The sequence below is a fragment of the Schistocerca americana genome, chromosome 7 (genome assembly GCF_021461395.2).
Source record: "Schistocerca americana isolate TAMUIC-IGC-003095 chromosome 7, iqSchAmer2.1, whole genome shotgun sequence".
NCBI classification, from domain to species: Eukaryota; Metazoa; Arthropoda; class Insecta; order Orthoptera; family Acrididae; genus Schistocerca; species Schistocerca americana.
In genome coordinates this window covers 70,564,487-70,583,435 of record NC_060125.1, presented here as the reverse complement: position 1 = coordinate 70,583,435, position 18,949 = coordinate 70,564,487, and the positions used below count along the sequence as shown (strand labels likewise).

Below are 18,949 nucleotides of genomic sequence, written 5' to 3'. Positions count from 1 at the left end.
CTGGCTCTGTGTGCCACCGCAGTGAACTGCTGAAGGGCCGCGAAGCACATTCTCTCTCACTTAATTGGTCAACAAAAGGCAGCAAAATATTATCTACATTTCTCTCCCCGTTAAATGTTTAAGGGAAAAGAATGGGGCCTATTATTTTCTCACCACTATCATCATCACATCACACTCCTACTTTCTGAACATTTACAGAACTGCAACCTTTTTGAAGGGTCATCCGGTTTAAGTTGTGGCGCTTAACCTGGATACAGATATTTTATAGGCTTGTAACTTGGTAGCCAACCCTCCGGCTCGTGGGATCGTATAGTTCATACAAAATTCCCATTTGCTGAAAAATATACCGAACGGATTTCCAGGAGGTCTTTCACCAGCATGTCCAGCGTCATGTGGAGATGATTCTGTAAGCACTGTATGTGGCTGAAACTTCCTGGCAGATTAAAACTGTGTGCCGGACCGACACACGAACTCGGGACCTTAGCCTTTCGCAGGCAAGTGCTCTACCAACTGAGCTACCCAAGCACGACTCACGACCCGTCCTCACAGCTTTAATTCCGCCATTACTTCGTCTCCTACCTTCTAAACTTCGCAGAAGCTCTCCTGCATACCTTGCAGAACAAGCACTCCTGGGAGAAAGGATATTGCGGAGACATGGCTTAGTCACACCCTGGGGGATGTTTCCAGAATGAAATTTTCATTCTGCAGCGGAGTGTGCACTGATATGAAACTTCCTGGCAGATTAAAACTGTGTGCCAGACTGAGACTCGAACTCGGGACCGGCACATAGTTATAATCCGCCAGGAAGTTTCATATCAGCGCACACTCCGCTGCAGAGTGAAAATTTCATACTGTATGTGGCGTGGCTGTCTACCTTTCTTGTCAGTAACACCGTTTCACGAAATTTATTGAAAAATCGATGAATCTTGTTTGGATTAGGAAATTTAGTATTAGGAAATTGCTGTTGAAATATCTCCTTATTGCACGTGTTGATGCTGTACGCAAGCATAAATCACACATGAATACTCTTTGGTTAATAATATACTTGTATTACCTACCCCGTGTCCCTTGAAACTTTTTCACTCAGTACAGTATATTGCGTCGCCTAACAAACACGTAATTTCTACACACACAGAGGCCTCGCCAGCAGAGACCAAAGAGACGCGCGCATTTGTGTCAGCAAGGTGGGACTATGAACGATATTTTCTTTCAGTGCGGATGCACACTATTCCCTCTCTCTTACGGTGATCAGGAACTGCGAATAAGGGGTTTAAGTGTGTCACGATGTCAGTAGTGCGTAAATGGCTGGGAACTTGAGTTAGAAAGGGAGCAAGTTCAGATGGCTGAGGTAACAAAGCGATGGCCCGCGTCAAGTGGGAAAGGCAAATTAAAGCCCTGATCCGACATAAATTTTCATCTGTTACCACCGACACATTTCAGTGCCCACATACAGCTAGCGTCATAAAAAACTTTGAATGGTAAGGAGTAAAAGTATTGGTTTGCCGAATCTGCGAACAAAAGATAGTAAGTAAATGGCACATCAACTTTACAAACAAATACCGTTTCTAATCAGTAACTGCCAAAATGTGCAAAAATACACTCCTGGAAATTGAAATAAGAACACCGTGAATTCATTGTCCCAGGAAGGGGAAACTTTATTGACACATTCCTGGGGTCAGATACATCACATGATCACACTGACAGAACCACAGGCACATAGACACAGGCAACAGAGCATGCACAATGTCGGCACTAGTACAGTGTATACCCACCTTTCGCAGCAATGCAGGCTGCTATTCTCCCATGGAGACGATCGTAGAGATGCTGGATGTAGTCCTGTGGAACGGCTTGCCATGCCATTTCCACCTTGCGCCTCAGTTGGACCAGCGTTCGTGCTGGACGTGCAGACTGCGTGAGACGACGCTTCATCCAGTCCCAAACATGCTCAATGGGGGACAGATCCGGAGATCTTGCTGGCCAGGGTAGTTGACTTACACCTTCTAGAGCACGTTGGGTGGCACGGGATACATGCGGACGTGCATTGTCCTGTTGGAACAGCAAGTTCCCTTGCCGGTCTAGGAATGGTAGAACGATGGGTTCGATGACGGTTTGGATGTACCGTGCACTATTCAGTGTCCCCTCGACGATCACCAGTGGTGTACGGCCAGTGTAGGAGATCGCTCCCCACACCATGATGCCGGGTGTTGGCCCTGTGTGCCTCGGTCGTATGCAGTCCTGATTGTGGCGCCCACCTGCATGGCGCCAAACACGCATAAGACCATTATTGGCACCAAGGCAGAAGCGACTCTCATCGCTGAAGACGACACGTCTCCATTCGTCCCTCCATTCACGCCTGTCGCGACACCACTGGAGGCGGGCTGCACGATGTTGGGGCGTGAGCGGAAGACGGCCTAACGGTGTGCGGGACCGTAGCCCAGCTTCATGGAGACGGTTGCGAATGGTCCTCGCCGATACCCCAGGAGCAACAGTGTCCCTAATTTGCTGGGAAGTGGCGGTGCGGTCCCCTACGGCACTGCGTAGGATCCTACGGTCTTGGCGTGCATCCGTGCGTCGCTGCGGTCCGGTCCCAGGTCGACGGGCACGTGCACCTTCCGCCGACCACTGGCGACAACATCGATGTACTGTGGAGACCTCACGCCCCACGTGTTGAGCAATTCGGCGGTACGTCCACCCGGCCTCCCGCATGCCCACTATACGCCCTCGCTCAAAGTCCGTCAACTGCACATACGGTTCACGTCCACGCTGTCGCGGCATGCTACCAGTGTTAAAGACTGCGATGGAGCTCCGTATGCCACGGCAAACTGGCTAACACTGACGGCGGCGGTGCACAAATGCTGCGCAGCTAGCGCCATTCGACGGCCAACACCGCGGTTCCTGGTGTGTCCGCTGTGCCGTGCGTGTGATCATTGCTTGTACAGCCCTCTCGCAGTGTCCGGAGCAAGTATGGTGGGTCTGACACACCGGTGTCAATGTGTTCTTTTTTCCATTTCCAGGAGTGTATGTACGCCCACTTCCAGAATGTCCAAAGAAGATGCAGTAAGCTTAAGATAGGGGAGCCAATAATAATTGACTCTACCATCTGATGTGAAAGATGGCCATGCAAATAAGTTCAGAAAAAACAGAACACCTTGAATGACTAGAGATAGGCCATTCATTTTCACGCAACATATTCTGCAGAAAGATTAGCATTTAAGTCACTCTGCTCAGCATGTGTCCAGTTGCCTAGTAGCCACACGGTCCGTCATGGGCTCTGATAACTTGTGCGATGCGTGATGGAATCAACGTGTATAAGGCGCGACTGGCGTCCTGTGGCAAATCCATCAATGCTGCGTTCACCTGGTTCCGAAGTTCGTCTATGGTAGTTGGCATTGGGTCACAGTGCTGCAACCGCCTTTTCACCGTATCCCACACGTTTTCGATTGGTGGCAAGTCTGGTTATCTGGCGGGCCAGGGCAAAAGCTCGCATCCTGTGACATCAAGAAGGCACGTCTTCGTGGAGCAACATGTGATCGTGAATGTCTTGGTGAAAGGCGTCTGGGATGTTGTGCGGAACGGGCATTGCTACGGGTCACAGGATGTCGTTCACGTGGCTTACGCTGGACACAGTACCCTGGACACACACCAGCTGTGATGGTGATGTTTGGTTTGTGGGGCGCTCAACTGCGCGGTCATCACCGCCCGTACAAAGTCGTAATTTTTTCACATTCCAATGTTTTACGCACTCCAGTCTAGCCACAATCACGAATGATGATGGTGATGATGGAAGGATGATGACAACACAAATCCCCAACCCGGCTGGGAATCGAATCCAGGACCCCGTGATGCAGAGGCAGCAACGCTAGCCACTAGACCACGAGCTGCGGGCAAAACCAGCTGTGATTTGTCGTTGTACCCAATAGCATCCCACACCATAAGGCTATGGGTTGGTCCTGTGCAAACGTAGTCAGAGTGGTGCCACTCCCCCTGTCTGAGGCGAACCGAAATACGGCCATAATTTTAAAACAAACAGAGCCGGAATTTGACCGAAAACAATATCTGTCTCCAGCAGTGACGTCGTTCTGTACTCCATTTCCATCGTGTGTATCTGCACATTCGTTAGCAGTAGGCGGAGAAGTGGATGACGCGTACGTAACCCATGCCGTGATATTCGGGGACGTACTGACGCCCCCTGTATGATATGTTACACTTTCCCACTGTTGCGCCTGAGCCGAGGAGGACGCAGATTTGTCCTGCAATGCCATTGGGTGAGATGTCGGTCTTCTCAGGGGGTGGTGTGGGTAGTACGACCCGACCCATTCTGTAGTGTTACGTGGCCTTCCGTGAACCATTCGGCACACACCCTACACTGTCCTGAAGGATTTTGTCCTACACGAGCAGCAGTTTGGCGGGTGGATGAGCGAGGTGGTGCAGTGGTAAGCAAACTGGACACGCAATCGGGAGGACGACGGTTCAAACCCGCGTCTGGCCATCCTCATTTAGGTTTTTCCATGATTTCCCTAAATCGCTCAGACAAATTCCAGGATAATACGTATGAAAGGGCACGGTCTACTTCCTTCCCCATCCTTCCCTAATCCGATGGGACCCATGGCCTCCCTGTTTGGTCCCATTCCCCAAATCAACCAGCTAACCAACTGAATGGATGCATCACATTCTCTCATGACAATAATGTGCCTCTCTGATTTGACGATACGATTTGCACATACGTCTGCGATGTATCTTGCACGTGTGTTCAAATCTCACTGGTCGATTACCTTCGGTTTACAACGATAACGAGAGCTGGAGGCATTTTTAACCGGTAGGGGTTGTTGCATGGCGATTAGATGTCGGCCTTGAAAACGCAGACCAACATGGTTCAAATGCTAATAATTTTTGCAGAACATACTAATGTGCTTGTTATTTGAATTATCTCCAGTCGTTCAAGGTGCTTTTTTTTTTAAGTCAGTGTAACGTAATATTTCCTCTACGGTGCTCGCTATAGTCTGAAAAGCATTCCATGATACAACATAGAACACTTCCGTTTTCCCTGGAATCTGTTGTGTAGGCAACCTGCAAACGGGATTGGGGATCAGGGTGACCAATTTTTTTTTTTTCCTTTATTGAACTTTCAGTTCCCCACCTGGTGCGGGCAGGCATCAGCATAGGTGCTGCTCTTCAGCGTAGAGATGTTACAATTCTACAGGAGGACATTTAAAACAATAAAAGGGAGAAACATGGTTGAACATAGATATAAACAAGGGGGAACATAACGGTTCAAATGGCTCTAAGCACTATGGGACCTAACATTTGAGGTCATCAGTCCCCTAGACTTAGAACTACTGAAACCTAACCAGCCTAAAAACATGACACACATCCATGCCTGAGGCAGGATTCGAACTTGAAACCCTAGCAGCAGCGCAGTTCCAGACTGAAGCCCCTAGAACATCTCGGCCACAGCGGCTGGCAGGAACATAATGGAAGAAAGTATTAAAAAAGGGGGTGACTGTAAAATGGAGATAAATATCAGAAATGTATTTTACATAAAAAATCCACACATTGTGAGAATTAACAGACACATGTCCGAGTATGGCAGGAGCATAAAAAGTTGCAGAACGATTGAAACACCACGTGATGGGGGGGCGTAGCTTGGAAAAATCACGGACAGCAAAACTACACACAAGTCAAGCATACAATTAAAAACCACACCACATGACCTCACTGTAGATCTGCACCGAACAGACCACTGACACAGCACACTCGATGATGGATAAAAGGCTGGGGGATCTGCCAGGGGTGGGGATAAGAGGGAGGAGGGACTGGAGGGGGGAAGGGGTGGTATTAGAAGGGCAGAGGGAAGGGGGATGGGGCATGGAGTGGGAGATGCACTGTAGGGGCTGGGGAGGAAAAGGATAGGATAGGAAAACAGCTGAGGAGGGAGTGCAGTGACTCAGGGGGGGGGGGGGGGGACCGCTTACGGGGAAGGAGGGGATAGGAAATGGGGTCTGTGGACTGTAGGGAGGGGTGGGGGGAACAAGGCCGGGCTACAGTTGGTAAAAAGGGTAGATGTCATGGCGAACTTCATCATCCGGAAGGCGCTGGTAGGGTGACCTTTTTTTTTTTCTTTATTGAATTTCGATTCCCTCCGAAGGGGGCGGGCTGGCAGCAGCTTAGTATGCCGCTCTTCAGCCTACAGACTTTGTTTTAAAAAGGCGAAGATAATATATAATAAAAATAGGCAATGAAATCGGAGACTTAAATGGTAACATGGCAAAAGACATAAAATTCACACCCAGCGACAGCATAGTTTCTGTTCGCACCACTTTGAAAGACGAAACAACACTGAATACTCACTGGAACACTGCACTAAAAGATTGGCAGATATGACATACCACAACCGATAGCAGGTGGGGGGAAACTGGACAGATGATGGAAAAATTAAAAAGGGGGGAAGGAGAGGAAAAGCTAAGGGGGTAGCAGAGAAAGGAGCCAATGGGGGATGAGGACCCATAAGAGGGGTGGGTGGTGCTGGGTAGATGTGACATGGAGAGGGGGAGGCAGAGGAGGGGAATACAAAAGGACTTGGAGGGGGAGGGTAGGGAGAGGTTAGGTGGGGAGAAACACAGGATGGAAAGGGGGAAGAGGGAACACAGGGAAAGGACGAGGAAAGGAGGGGGGGTGAGGATCAGAGTTGATAGGAGGGATAAATGGAGGGAGAGAGAGCATCATCCAGGAGGGGGAGTTGATGGGAACCACCTTGGGGAAGGAGGTGAAGGATGTAGAGATGGAGGGTAGGGGGGGCACAACAGTGAAGGCATGGCAGGGGGCTGGGACAGGAGAGGAGAGGAGCAACCAGGGGGTGAGGGGGCTCAAGGAGGCGGGAGGTGTAGGGTATGCGGAAATGTTCGAGGAATAGGAGTAGATGGGGAAAAGGAGTGAGGTCATAGAGGATCCGGAGATGTTCGAGGAATAGGAGTAGATGGGGGAAAGGAGTGAGGTCATAGAGGATCCGCGTGGGGGACAGGAGGTGTATACGGAAGGCGAGGTGGAGTGCATGACACTCAAGGATCTGGAGGGACTTATAGAGTTTGGGGTGGGGGGGGGGGGAGGGGGTGACCAATGCAGACGTTCAGTAATAAAGATTCCTTTCCTCCGTATCCTCACGAGCGCACTGTTTGACGTGAACGTCGAGTGAGTGCTGAAGCTGACCGCTTGCGCGTGGCCGGCCGCAGGTATTCATCCGGCGGCTGCCGAAGCTGCTGCTGATGCGCGTGCCCGAGCAGCTGCTGGCCGACCTGGCGAGCAAGCGGCTGCTGCGGCACGCGCACAACTCCAAGCTGAGCGCGGCGGCGGCGGCGGCGGTGGCGGCGGCGGCCGCCTCCTCCTCGGCCGCCTCGTCGCCCGACTCGCTGCGCCACCACCACCTGCACCAGCACCAGCACCAACACCACCTGCAGCTGCACCACCTGCAGCGGCCCGGCGGCTGCAACGGCCTGCACAGCGCCACCAACCGCTTCGGCGGCAGCGCCGGCGCCTTCGGCGGCCTGCCCTCCGTCGTCGGGCTAGACGGCTCGCTCAGCGACGTCGCCACGCGCAAGAAGTACCCCTTCGAGCTCGAGAAGGCCATCCACAACGTGCTCTTCATCCAGAACCACATGCAGCGCCAGGACGAGTTCGACGCGGTGAGTCACTGTGCGGCCGCGTTCTCACAGTGTTTTACAGCACAGCAAAGTGACCCCCTTGCACTATCGAAATTTAAAACGACATTTAATGCAAAAACAGACATAATGTCTTATGGGATAACAGCAATCAGTGATTTTATAATGTTACTTAAAATCCGTTCCGATTGCAAATTTCTTCCTCATCACTCACACGACCGGCTTCGGCCCATTCAGAACCATTCCCAGATCTGTAAAAATAATCATTACGTATGTGCAAATCGTATCGTCAATTCAGAGAGGCACGTTATTGTCATGAGAGAATGTGATGCATCCATTCAGTTGGTTAGCTGGTTGATTTGGGGAATGGGACCAAACAGGGAGGCCATGGGTCCCATCGGATTAGGGAAGGATGGGGAAGGAAGTCGACCATCCCCAGATCTGTAAAAATAATCATTATTTTTACAGATCTGGGGATGGTTCTAAATGGCCGAAGCCGGTCGTGTGAGTGATGAGGAAGAAATCTGCAATCAGGACGGATTTTAACTAACATTATAAAACGGCATTGGCATGAAAAAACCACATCGACAGCGCCTCACGTGTTTTCTCAATCTCCAACTTCTCGACAGTTTTTGCAGGTAAAAGGTAATTATTTGTGAGGAACCTGTCGCGATCATAAAATATCATTTATTTAATATGACCGATTTCGGCACATGGTAGGCCATCTTCAGATTGACTGCACCAATTGCTGGAGCTGGCGACGTGCTGAGCAGCTGCATGTTCGCAATATAATAGCTTATAGTCTTGACAACTCGCAGCTGCTCAACACTTCCGCAGCTCCAGCAAATCGTGCAGTCAATCTGAAGATGGCATACTGTGTGTGTCGAAACCGGTCATTTTAAATAAATGATATTTTGTAATGGTGGTGTTTTCTTCATAAGTTATTATCATCAGTAAGTTCACTGACACTCCCAACCATGTTGGTTAAAATCGGGATTAAGGGATACTACATAGCATTTGCTTCAAATGAAACACCTTCTAGCTGTCTAGTTTCTATTCTTTACTTACTTGGCAATCCGTTTTAGAGTTCTATCATCTTCAGACCTCTGACCGACGTGTAGGGAGATTCTTCCTCGATTGCGATCAAATCAGGGGTCAGCAATACTGGTATCAGTCGATTTTTGCTGTTTTTATCACTTTAACATCATCTGCCGATGTGCTAGAAAACTAGATGTCTGGAACGTGTTTAGTTTGACATCCTGTAGCGAACAGCCGCGTCCCGCAACCGTCTCTAGAAAGATGGACATGCGAAGACTGTTCATGTTTGAGTTGGTTTCTTCTCCAGTCACAAAAACTAACTTCACGACGCTGTACTCCAGAGTAAGGTTGTTTACTCTTTCTCTTTTCTCAAGTAGTTACAGCGCTTCTAATTTAACATCTGAAGTCACAAGTTTCCATTCCGTTGTTACAGCACTCAGTTTTAGTTGTATAACCAAAAACATTCGACAAATAAAACGGAACAGAGCAATTGACTGCACTGACAGACAATAACAAACATAAAACATCACTTTGAACATAACTTCTGCTTCTGTCAACATATTAAAAACCGGGAGAAGGCTATGTTTGGGCTCACTGGCTCTGTCACAACAAAGGAGTGTGAGTGGTTTGATAGGAACTATGCTATGAGCCAGTCGAGAAAACGGATCAGGGAACGATACACTATACACTACTTAATTTTTATTTTGTATGAGGCTCGGATTTAAGAGAAACGCGTAAGTCCCAGCTCGAAATATCCAGACTCTATTGTAGCAGCGAATCTAGAAATGCTTCGTAGTTGCTAAATATAGGATCCAACAGGTGTAAGTGCAGATATTTCTTTTGTAAACAGAATGGGTTACTGAGCACTATTACATAAATATTTACGTTATTTGGGGAGTAATAGTTACGACTGTTATTAATAGCATGTTTATAGGTTGGTCAGTACGTCCAAGCACAAATAGCAAGAGCAAGCCTGTAATGCCTATTTTCCGGCAGGCAGGAGGTCAGGTGTTAAAGTGTGGACACAAGGATGCAAAACGATTAGATGGAGAGAAGGAAACAAACAACACACTGATGTGTGCATATGTTGAGGTACCACACATAAAATGTCTGTATCATACACGTTATACCCTGTATGTGTGGGATTTGATTTACATCCTAAAATCCTTCCCCCTCCAGTCTGACCATCTTTTTTCCCCCCATTTCTTTGTCCATCCCCTCCTCCTCCAATGTTTATCTATGCATCACTACCCTCCCCTATATATGTCCATCTCATCACCCCCTGTGCCTTCTCCCTCTCAGTTCATCTCCTCTGTCCCCTTCTCTATGTCCATTGCCTCCTCCATCAGTCTATCTTCTCCTAACCCACCTCCCCCGTCCCTCTCTGACCTTGAGCCATGTTTATTGAAATAAAAAAAGCAGACCTAGAATGGGAATTGAAGTCGCATGAAACCAGTGGGTATAACGGTTAGTATCATTTTTTAGAGTGTATGACTGAGACGTCCCGAGGTGCTGTATCCGTAACGTTAGTAGCTTCAATGCCGATGTTTTGCACAGTTTTAGTTTCCGAATGAGCAGGACTACATAGATTGAGATTATATAGCTACAACTTTACTGTTTTCTGCAAAAGCGATGACGAGGAAGAAAACAGAAGAGCAAGTTATTGTGCATACAATTTTTTTAAATAATATAGAAAAAGAAAGAATATACAGGGTAAAGAAAAATTCGCGCACTCGGACCTCGCAGTGCGATTCGTCACAAAGAAGCAACACAAAAGCGTCTCTCACAAAATTTCATCCTGCGCATATTTGCGGCTTTGAATGGATGTTAAAGATAGGCAATCTCTAAACACTGTAATCACATGTACGGTAACTATCTCTGTCGGCATACAGGGCTAGTACTGTGCAGTTGATGCAGTGGCTACCGTTTTGGTTTAGCATGCGTTGGGTCGAAGGTACGATTCTGGGAGGAGGCGTGTTTATTTTTGTTTGCCAATTTAATTCTGCGATATAATACTGTAGTATACACTGTTTCTTAAGCCATACGTTTTCCACATTATTTACGTAGTAAAGCGTTTTGTAACGGCGAAGTTAACAAAAACGTGGTGAAGCAAGTCAGTAATAGACAGATGAAAGAAATGACCTGTTGTAGAACAGAATAATTACAAAAACGATATCAATTTCGAGATGCTGAAGATAAGATGTAAATGTCGTGTGACTAGGACCTCCCATCGGATAGACCGTTCGCCGGGTGCAAGTCTTTCGATTTGACGCCATTTCGGCGACTTGTGCGTCGATGGGGATGAAATGGTGATGATTAGGACAACACAACACCCAGCCCCTTAGCGGAGAAAATCTCCACCCGAGCCAGGAATCGAACCCAGGCCCGTAGGATTGACATTCTGTGGCGCTGACCACTCAGCTACCGGGGGCGGACGATGCTGAAGATGATTGCACAGGTAAATAACTGAACATCTACTACTCGTCTGTACTACATGCAGTACACCTGTCAGACGTAACACGTTAGCAAACAGTGACAGTAACACTTTCCAAATGAATGATTGTTCGACTTGCTGGATCATACTGCTCTGGACTCTTCTCAACGTGGCTGCATCAACAGATACAAGAGCAGCATGAACACGTGCTATCACTTCTTCCACATGTGTTGGCGGTGTAGAATACACCTGCTCCTTCAAGTGTCCCCATAGAAAGACATACACGGGATTTAGGTCAGGTGAACTTGGAGGCCATAAAACTGTACCCCCAGTCCGTGCCATTTCCCTGGAAATGTTCTGTCTAAATACCGTCGCACATTAATTCCAATGTTACACCATCATGTGAGAACCATAATCTCTGCCGAACATGAAGCGGAACGTCTTCAAGTGCGTCAGACAAATAGCTGGAGAGGGGAGCATGATACCTCAGTGCAGTCAGCCGTTCAAACAACAACTAGGGATCCAAACTCCTGTCTCCTAATATTCCAGCCCAGACAATGATGCGAAAGCAAACCTGATATCCGCGGGCGACGTGCTGGTTAACGTCACACCTATGGTGGGCATTGCGCATATTGAAGACACCCTCACAAGTGAATGTTGCTTTATCCGATCATATTACAGTGTTTATGAAATTGGCTTCCTGTTGTTGCTGGAACCAGTCACAAACTGCATCCGCAGACGGGGGTCTGCGGGAGGTAAGTGTTACGTTAAAGATGATAGGGGTGCATCCCAAGCCCATGCAGCACGTCGACGACCGTGCGTTGTGAAACACGCAGGTGGCTTTCTACGTTACGAGTACTTTGCTCGGGTTCTTGGTGTATGAGCTCCAGAATAATAGCTCCCTCAGTTTCTGGAGTCCGGTGGGTCCCCGACGACCTCTGTCACCCGATAGTGGAAGAAGAGAACCCGTCTCCCAAAGGCGAAGCTCCAGATGATGAAACACATTTTTATCTGTCTGATGTCGACCAGGATTATCACGAGCAGCGACACAAGTCCATTGTCAGATGCACCAAGGATTAGAAGCATATCCACATACTCATCGTTTGTGTATGCCATGCCATGCCACTCTGTTCTAGAATAACACAAGAAGCAAATGTGATATGACGTGTTTACGAATGTACATAAGTCTGTCACGGGGCCTTACTCCGCCAGCAACTAGTCCCTTATGATGAGCAGCGCATACGGTACAAACACGTCATCAATAGCAGCGTGCTGTTTCATCTAATGCGCATCAGCTCTCACTTTTTTTCTGCATGACTCATCCCAACACAGCTAATTATGGAACGTTCGTTTTCGAATCACACTCTTTCCCTAACGGTAATGGACGTGATGTTTCCTCATTTCCATTGACAATAATAATACACTGACGCGCCAAAGAAACTGGTATAGGCATGCACATTCAGATACAGAGATAAGTAAATAGGCAGAATATGGTGGTGCTTTCGGCAACGCTTATGTAAGACTGCAAGTGTCTGAAGTTGTGCTAGTGGGAAGTGACACCATGAATCCTGCAGGGTTGTCCATAAATCAGTAAGAGAACGAGGTGGTGGAGATCTCTTCTGAGCAGTACGTTGCAAGGCATAACAGATATCCTCATTAATGTTCGTGTCTGGAGAGTTTGGTCGCCAGCGGAAGAGTTCAAACTCAGAAGAGTGTTCCTGGAGCCACTCTGTAGGAATTCTGGACGTGCAGAGTGTCACATTGTACTGCTGGAATTGCACAAGTCTGTCGGGATGAACAATAATGGATGCAGGTGATCAGACAGTTGTTAGATCGGTTACTGCTGCTACAATGTCAAGTTATCAAGATTTAACTGTGTTTGAACGTAGTGTTATATTCGGCGCACGAGCGATGGGACACAGCATTTCCGTGGTAGTGACGAAGCGGGTATTTTCCCGTTTGACCTTTTCACAAGTGTACCGTGAATATAGAGGAATCCCGTAAAACATCAAATCTCCCAAATCGCTGCGGCCGGAAAAAAATTCTGCAAGAAAGGGACCAACGACGACTGAAGAAAATCGTTCAACGTGAGGGAAGTGCAATCCTTCCGCAAATTGCTGCAGATGCTGGGCATCAACCATTGTCAGTGTGCGAAACATTCAACGAAACATCATCGATATGGGCTTTCGGAGCCGAAGATCCACTCGTAGACCCTTGATGACTGCATGACACAAAGCTTTACGCCTCACCTGGGCTCGTCAACACCGACTAAGGACTGTTGATGAGTGGAAAAATGTTGCCTGGTTAGACGAGTCTTGTTTCAGATTGTGTCGAGCAGATGGACGCGTCCATTTATGGAGACAATTTCATGAACCCAAGGATCCTGCATGTCAGCAGGGGACTGTTCAAGCTGGTGGAGGCTCTGTAATTATGTGGGTCGTGTGCAGCTGGAGTGATATGGGGCTCCTGTACGTCGAGATACGATTCTAACAGGTGACACGTACGTAAGCATCCTGTCTGATCACCTGCATCCATTATTGTTCATCCCGACAGACTTGTGCAATTGCAGCAGGACAATGTGACACTCTGCACGTCCAGAATTCCTACAGAGTGGCTCCAGGAACACTCTTCTGAGTTTGAACTCTTCCACTGGCGACCAAACTCTCCAGACACGAACATTAATGAGGATATCTGTTATGCCTTGCAACGTACTGTTCAGAAGAGATCTCCACCACCTCGTTCTCTTACTGATTTATGGACAACCCTGCAGGATTCATGGTGTCAGTTCCCACTAGCACAACTTCAGACATTAGTCGAGTCCATGCCACTTCTTGTTGCGGCACTTCTGCTTATTCGCGGGAGCACTATAAGATATTAGGCAGGTGTACCATTTTCTTTGACTCTTCAGTGTAATAATAATAATAATAATAATAATAATAATAACCATAATAATAATAATACAGTTCCTAAACATAGAAATGAAAAATTGGAAAACCACACTTAATATCCAAACAAATTCAAATAACATCACATCACATCCAATACAGATTAACCGTGGAATATACCAAGGAGACTCATTAAGTTCTTTCTGGTCTGCCTTGCTCTGAACCCACTATCCAACATGCTATATAATACAAATTATGGATACAATATTACTGGAACATACCCACACAATATCACACATCTGCTATACATGGATGATCTAAAACTACTGGCAGCAACAAATCAACAACTCAACCAATTACTAAAGATAACAGAAGTATTCAGCAATGATATAAATATGGCTTTTGGAACAGACAAATGTAAGAAAAATAGCATAGTCAAGGGAAAACACACTAAACAAGAAGATTACATATTGGATAACCACAGCGACTGCATAGAAGCGATGGAAAAACAGATGCCTATAAATATCTAGGATACAGACAAAAAATAGAAATAGATAATACAAATATTAAAGAACTAAAAGAAAAATATAGACAAAGACTAACAAAAATACTGAAAACAGAATTGACAGCAAGAAACAAGGCAAAAGCTATAAATACTTATGCTATACCAATACTGACCTACTAATTTGGAGTAGTGAAATGGAGTAACACAGACCTAGAAGCACTCAATACTCTTACACGATCACAATGCCACAAATATAGAATACATCACATACATTCAGCAACTGAAAGATTCACATTAAGCAGAAAGGGAGGAGGAAGGGGATTTATCGACATAAAAAACCTACATTATGGACAGGTAGACAATTTAAGAAAATTCTTTATAGAACATATAAATACATCGGCTACACCACTGCAATTTCATAACCACCTCTACAACCCTTTAGATCACATAACATCAACAGATACGAAGAAAGTAAATTGTAAAAAGAAAACACTACATGGCAAGCACCCATATCATCTAACACAGGCACACATCGATCAAGACGCATCCAACACATGGCTAAGAAAAGGCAATATATACAGTGAGACGGAAGGACTCATGATTGCAATACAGGATCAAACAATAAACACCAGATATTACAGCAAGCATATTATTAAAGATCCCAATACCACAACAGATAAATGCAGACTTTCCAAACAACAAATAGAAACAGTAGATGACATCACAAGTGGACGTACAATACTAGCAAATACAGAATACCCCAGAAGACATGACAATGTAGCAAAAATAATACATCAACAGCTTGCCTTACAACATAAACTTATAAAACAACATGTTCCCACATACAAGTATGCACCGCAAAATGTACTGGAGAACGATGAATACAAATTATACTGGATCAGAACCATTATAACAGATAAAACAACACCACATAACAAACCTGACATTATACTCACCAATAAAAAGAAGAAATTAACACAACTAATCGAAATATCCATACCCAACACAACAAATATACAAAAGAAAACAGGAGAAAAAATTGGAAAATACATCCAACTGGCTGAGGAAGTCAACGACATGTGGCATCAGGATAAAGTTGACATTATACCAATTATACTATCAACTACAGGAGTCATACCACACAATATCCACCGGTACATCAATGCAATACAGCTACATCCAAACTTATATATACAACTACAGAAGTCTGTAATTATTGACACTTGTTCAATTTCCCGAAAGTTCCTAAATGCAATGTTACGTATACCGTACAGTTAAAAGGAAGTCACGATTGATCAAGGTCCGCGTCACCTTCCATTTTTAACCAGACATAACGTTTGAGACAAGAAAGAAATAATAATAATAATAATGCGTGGACATAGTAAACAGCATGCACTTATCAGACTCAGTGTTAAAAGGCATCATTAGTGGTTCCACGCTGATAATACGTGCAAATGGAGACCGGGTTTGAAAATTATTTGCAAACCACATTGCTAGCCCACTGGTGACGTAAGGCCCTAACGAAATCTAATGGACCTGAAAGATGGACGATTAATAGTTGGTACTAATCGATGGAACCACTAGCGGAGGGTATACAGAATCTAATAGATGCAGTGGTGAGAAACAATTCTCAGCCACGACATACAAAAGACCTCTTTAAAAGCTGACAGTGATAACGGTTGTACTTCCATTTCTGGGGTCTAGAAGATGTAGTTACCGTACATGAGGTTACAGTGTTGCCAGACTGCCAACCTTGAACTTCCATTTACTGCCGGAAATATGTACAGTACGAAATTTTTTTAAGAGCATTCTGGTATTTTTAGTACGTGAGGAATAGCGCTGAGAAGTTCGAATGTACATATTTTTCTTTCCCTGTTTGTGGGAGAAACAAACTGTCTTATGGGTTTACATGCCCTTCTACCGTAGTTAAAACTAATTAGAAGAAAGAAATAATACCGCATATTTTCACAGCACAATCATTTGCTTCCCTGTATTCGTTTTTAACAGAAAACCTGCACATTGTTGTTGAAAACACTATTTAGTCTATTTCTATCTGAACGTTCGGTAGAGTACATAGTAAAAATTTCACTCAAGAACTCAACTACGTCCCCCCCCCCCCCCCCCCCCACACACACACACTAACGTATTTACCATATATGTGTATTAAAATATCGAAAAAAACCTACAGCGTCTACTCATCCGAATATTTATTGGAGCATTCTAAAATACTGAAATAAATAGGTGAATTACTTTTGAGGGAATGCTTAAGGACGTTTCGTCTTTATATTTTAGTATAGACAGATACATATATTTCTGCGTATGTAAAAAAATATGTAGCCTATATGTGTATAAATGTTTATTAGAATAACATGCAAAAATCTGAATTAAGTGGATCAACAACTTTTCGAGATTATTGAAGCAACGAGGTTTTGGTAACAACGTTAAAAAACAGATCGGCTTTATCGCCGTTTATTAATAGGATAATAATTGTATAGCACATCGACACTTAAGATGCTTGAAAATAGCTTGTGAGACCAAAACTGGCCGGTCATGTAAGGTAGAAAGAACTGAATAGTTCGGAAAAAATAGTCGAGGTGGAGTGCTTCAAAGCGTCCTATAACAAATACAGTATACAGTTGTGGTGCGAAACATTAAGAAAATGAGCGACACAGGGTGAACATTAATAAAACCGACATACTGCAGAGACGAATTTCTGACTGGAAATGGAGGAAAAAGGTCCTATGAACATGTGTCCAGAAACGGACGGTGTACGTACAACGACAACAAATCGAGTCGGAACACAGTACACGTAATCGTACTTTGGCGTACACTAAGATGGTGGGCCACTTGCCTGGAGCTTATACTAGGGTTCGTTTCAATATCCCGTAGAACCTGGACCTTCGAGTCTGGTGTACGCACAGTCCGCCGCCTCTCTGCACGTTCGTCTGCCTGAAAGGATCCATGACCACACAAACGCCCAGAAAGGGCTTGAAATATTGCGGTGTCTGTCAGGGTACTGGTTTTGTGCTTGCTGTCTTTCGACCGTTTCCATGTGATTGGTTTAAACGGTTCAAATGGCTCTGAGCAATATGGGACTTAACTGCTGAGGTCATCAGTCCCCTAGAACTTAGAACTACTTAAACCTAACCAACCTAAGGACATCACATACATCCATGCCCGAGGCAGGATTCTAACCTGCGATCGTAGCGGTCGCGCAGTTCAAGACCGTAGCGACTAGAACCGCTCAGCCACTGCGGCCGGCCCATGTGATTGGTGTGCACAAACACCATCTGGGCTCGTTGCCGACTTGAAAACCGGACCATTCTGCTGCTTACAGTACGCTGCATCATTTACACAGTCTGAAACACACAAGGAGGATGTGGTCAGAGGAAGTGTCATTCGTCAGCGGCATCTACCATGACAACGATGCATTTGCGGACACGTGTTCATAGGACCATTTTCCCTACATTCCCAGCCAGGAATCCGTCCATACAGTTTGTCGGCTTTATTAATGTTTTCCGTGTGTAGTATAATTCGACGTCTGAGTAGGACTCTTGAGGGCATATAAGACATATAGGTTTAAATATCAGGGCCCTGCAGTAAATAATTCCGTAATTTTTATATAGCCATTAATATACATAACGGACAAAATAAAGCGACCAGGAAAAATGTTTCACTGGCTTTAAGATAAGCAACCCAACTTACATCGTCTGCCACGGTCACATATGATATAATTTGGGTTGAAACTTCCTGGCAGATTAAAACTTTGTGCCCGACCGAGACACGAACTCGGGACCCTTGCCTTTCGCGGGCAACTGCTCTACCATCTGAGCTACCGAAGCACGACTCACGGCCGGTCCTCACAGCTGTACTTCTGCCATTATCTCGTCTCCTACCTTCCAAACTTTACAGAAGCTCTCCTGCGAACCTGCAAGAGTGAAAATCTCATTCTGGAAACATCCCCAGGCTGTGGCTAAGCCATGTCTCCGCAGTATCCTTTCTTTCAGGAGTGCTAGTTCTGCAAGGTTCGCAGGAGAGCTTCTGTAAAGTTTGGAAGGTAGGAGACGAGATACTGGCAGAAGTACAGCTGTGAGGAGCGGGCGTGAGTCGTGCTTCGGTAGCTCAGATGGTAGAGCAGTTGCCCGCGAAAGGCAAAGGTCCCGAGTTCGAGTCTCGGTCCGGCATACAGTTTTAATCTGCCAGGAAGTTTCATATCAGCGGACACTCCGCTCCAGAGTGAAAATCTCATTCTAATTTGGGTTGGTCTGTCTTGCTTGTAATACTTTTCTGCCCATTTTTGTTTTGCCAACACTCATAATAGCAAAACACCAGTTTAGGCGCTCCAAATTAGATGATTGTTCTGCCCGTGTGCGAAGTTTTGAACAAATCCAACAGATGGCAGAGCCGTAGTGAACCCACAATTTGGGGTCTACGT

The 18,949-nt window shown here is 45.9% G+C and overlaps 1 protein-coding gene across 1 annotated transcript in view; it reads left to right on the top strand.

Moving 5' to 3' along the window:
• Positions 1 to 18,949, top strand: part of LOC124622709 (acetylcholine receptor subunit alpha-L1) — a 565,111-nt gene that overhangs the window by 511,115 nt on the left and 35,047 nt on the right. The window contains exon 8 of the mRNA XM_047148499.1: positions 7,227 to 7,676. Within this exon, the coding sequence (XP_047004455.1) occupies positions 7,227 to 7,676 (450 nt within the window). The remainder of the gene's footprint in view (positions 1 to 7,226; positions 7,677 to 18,949) is intronic.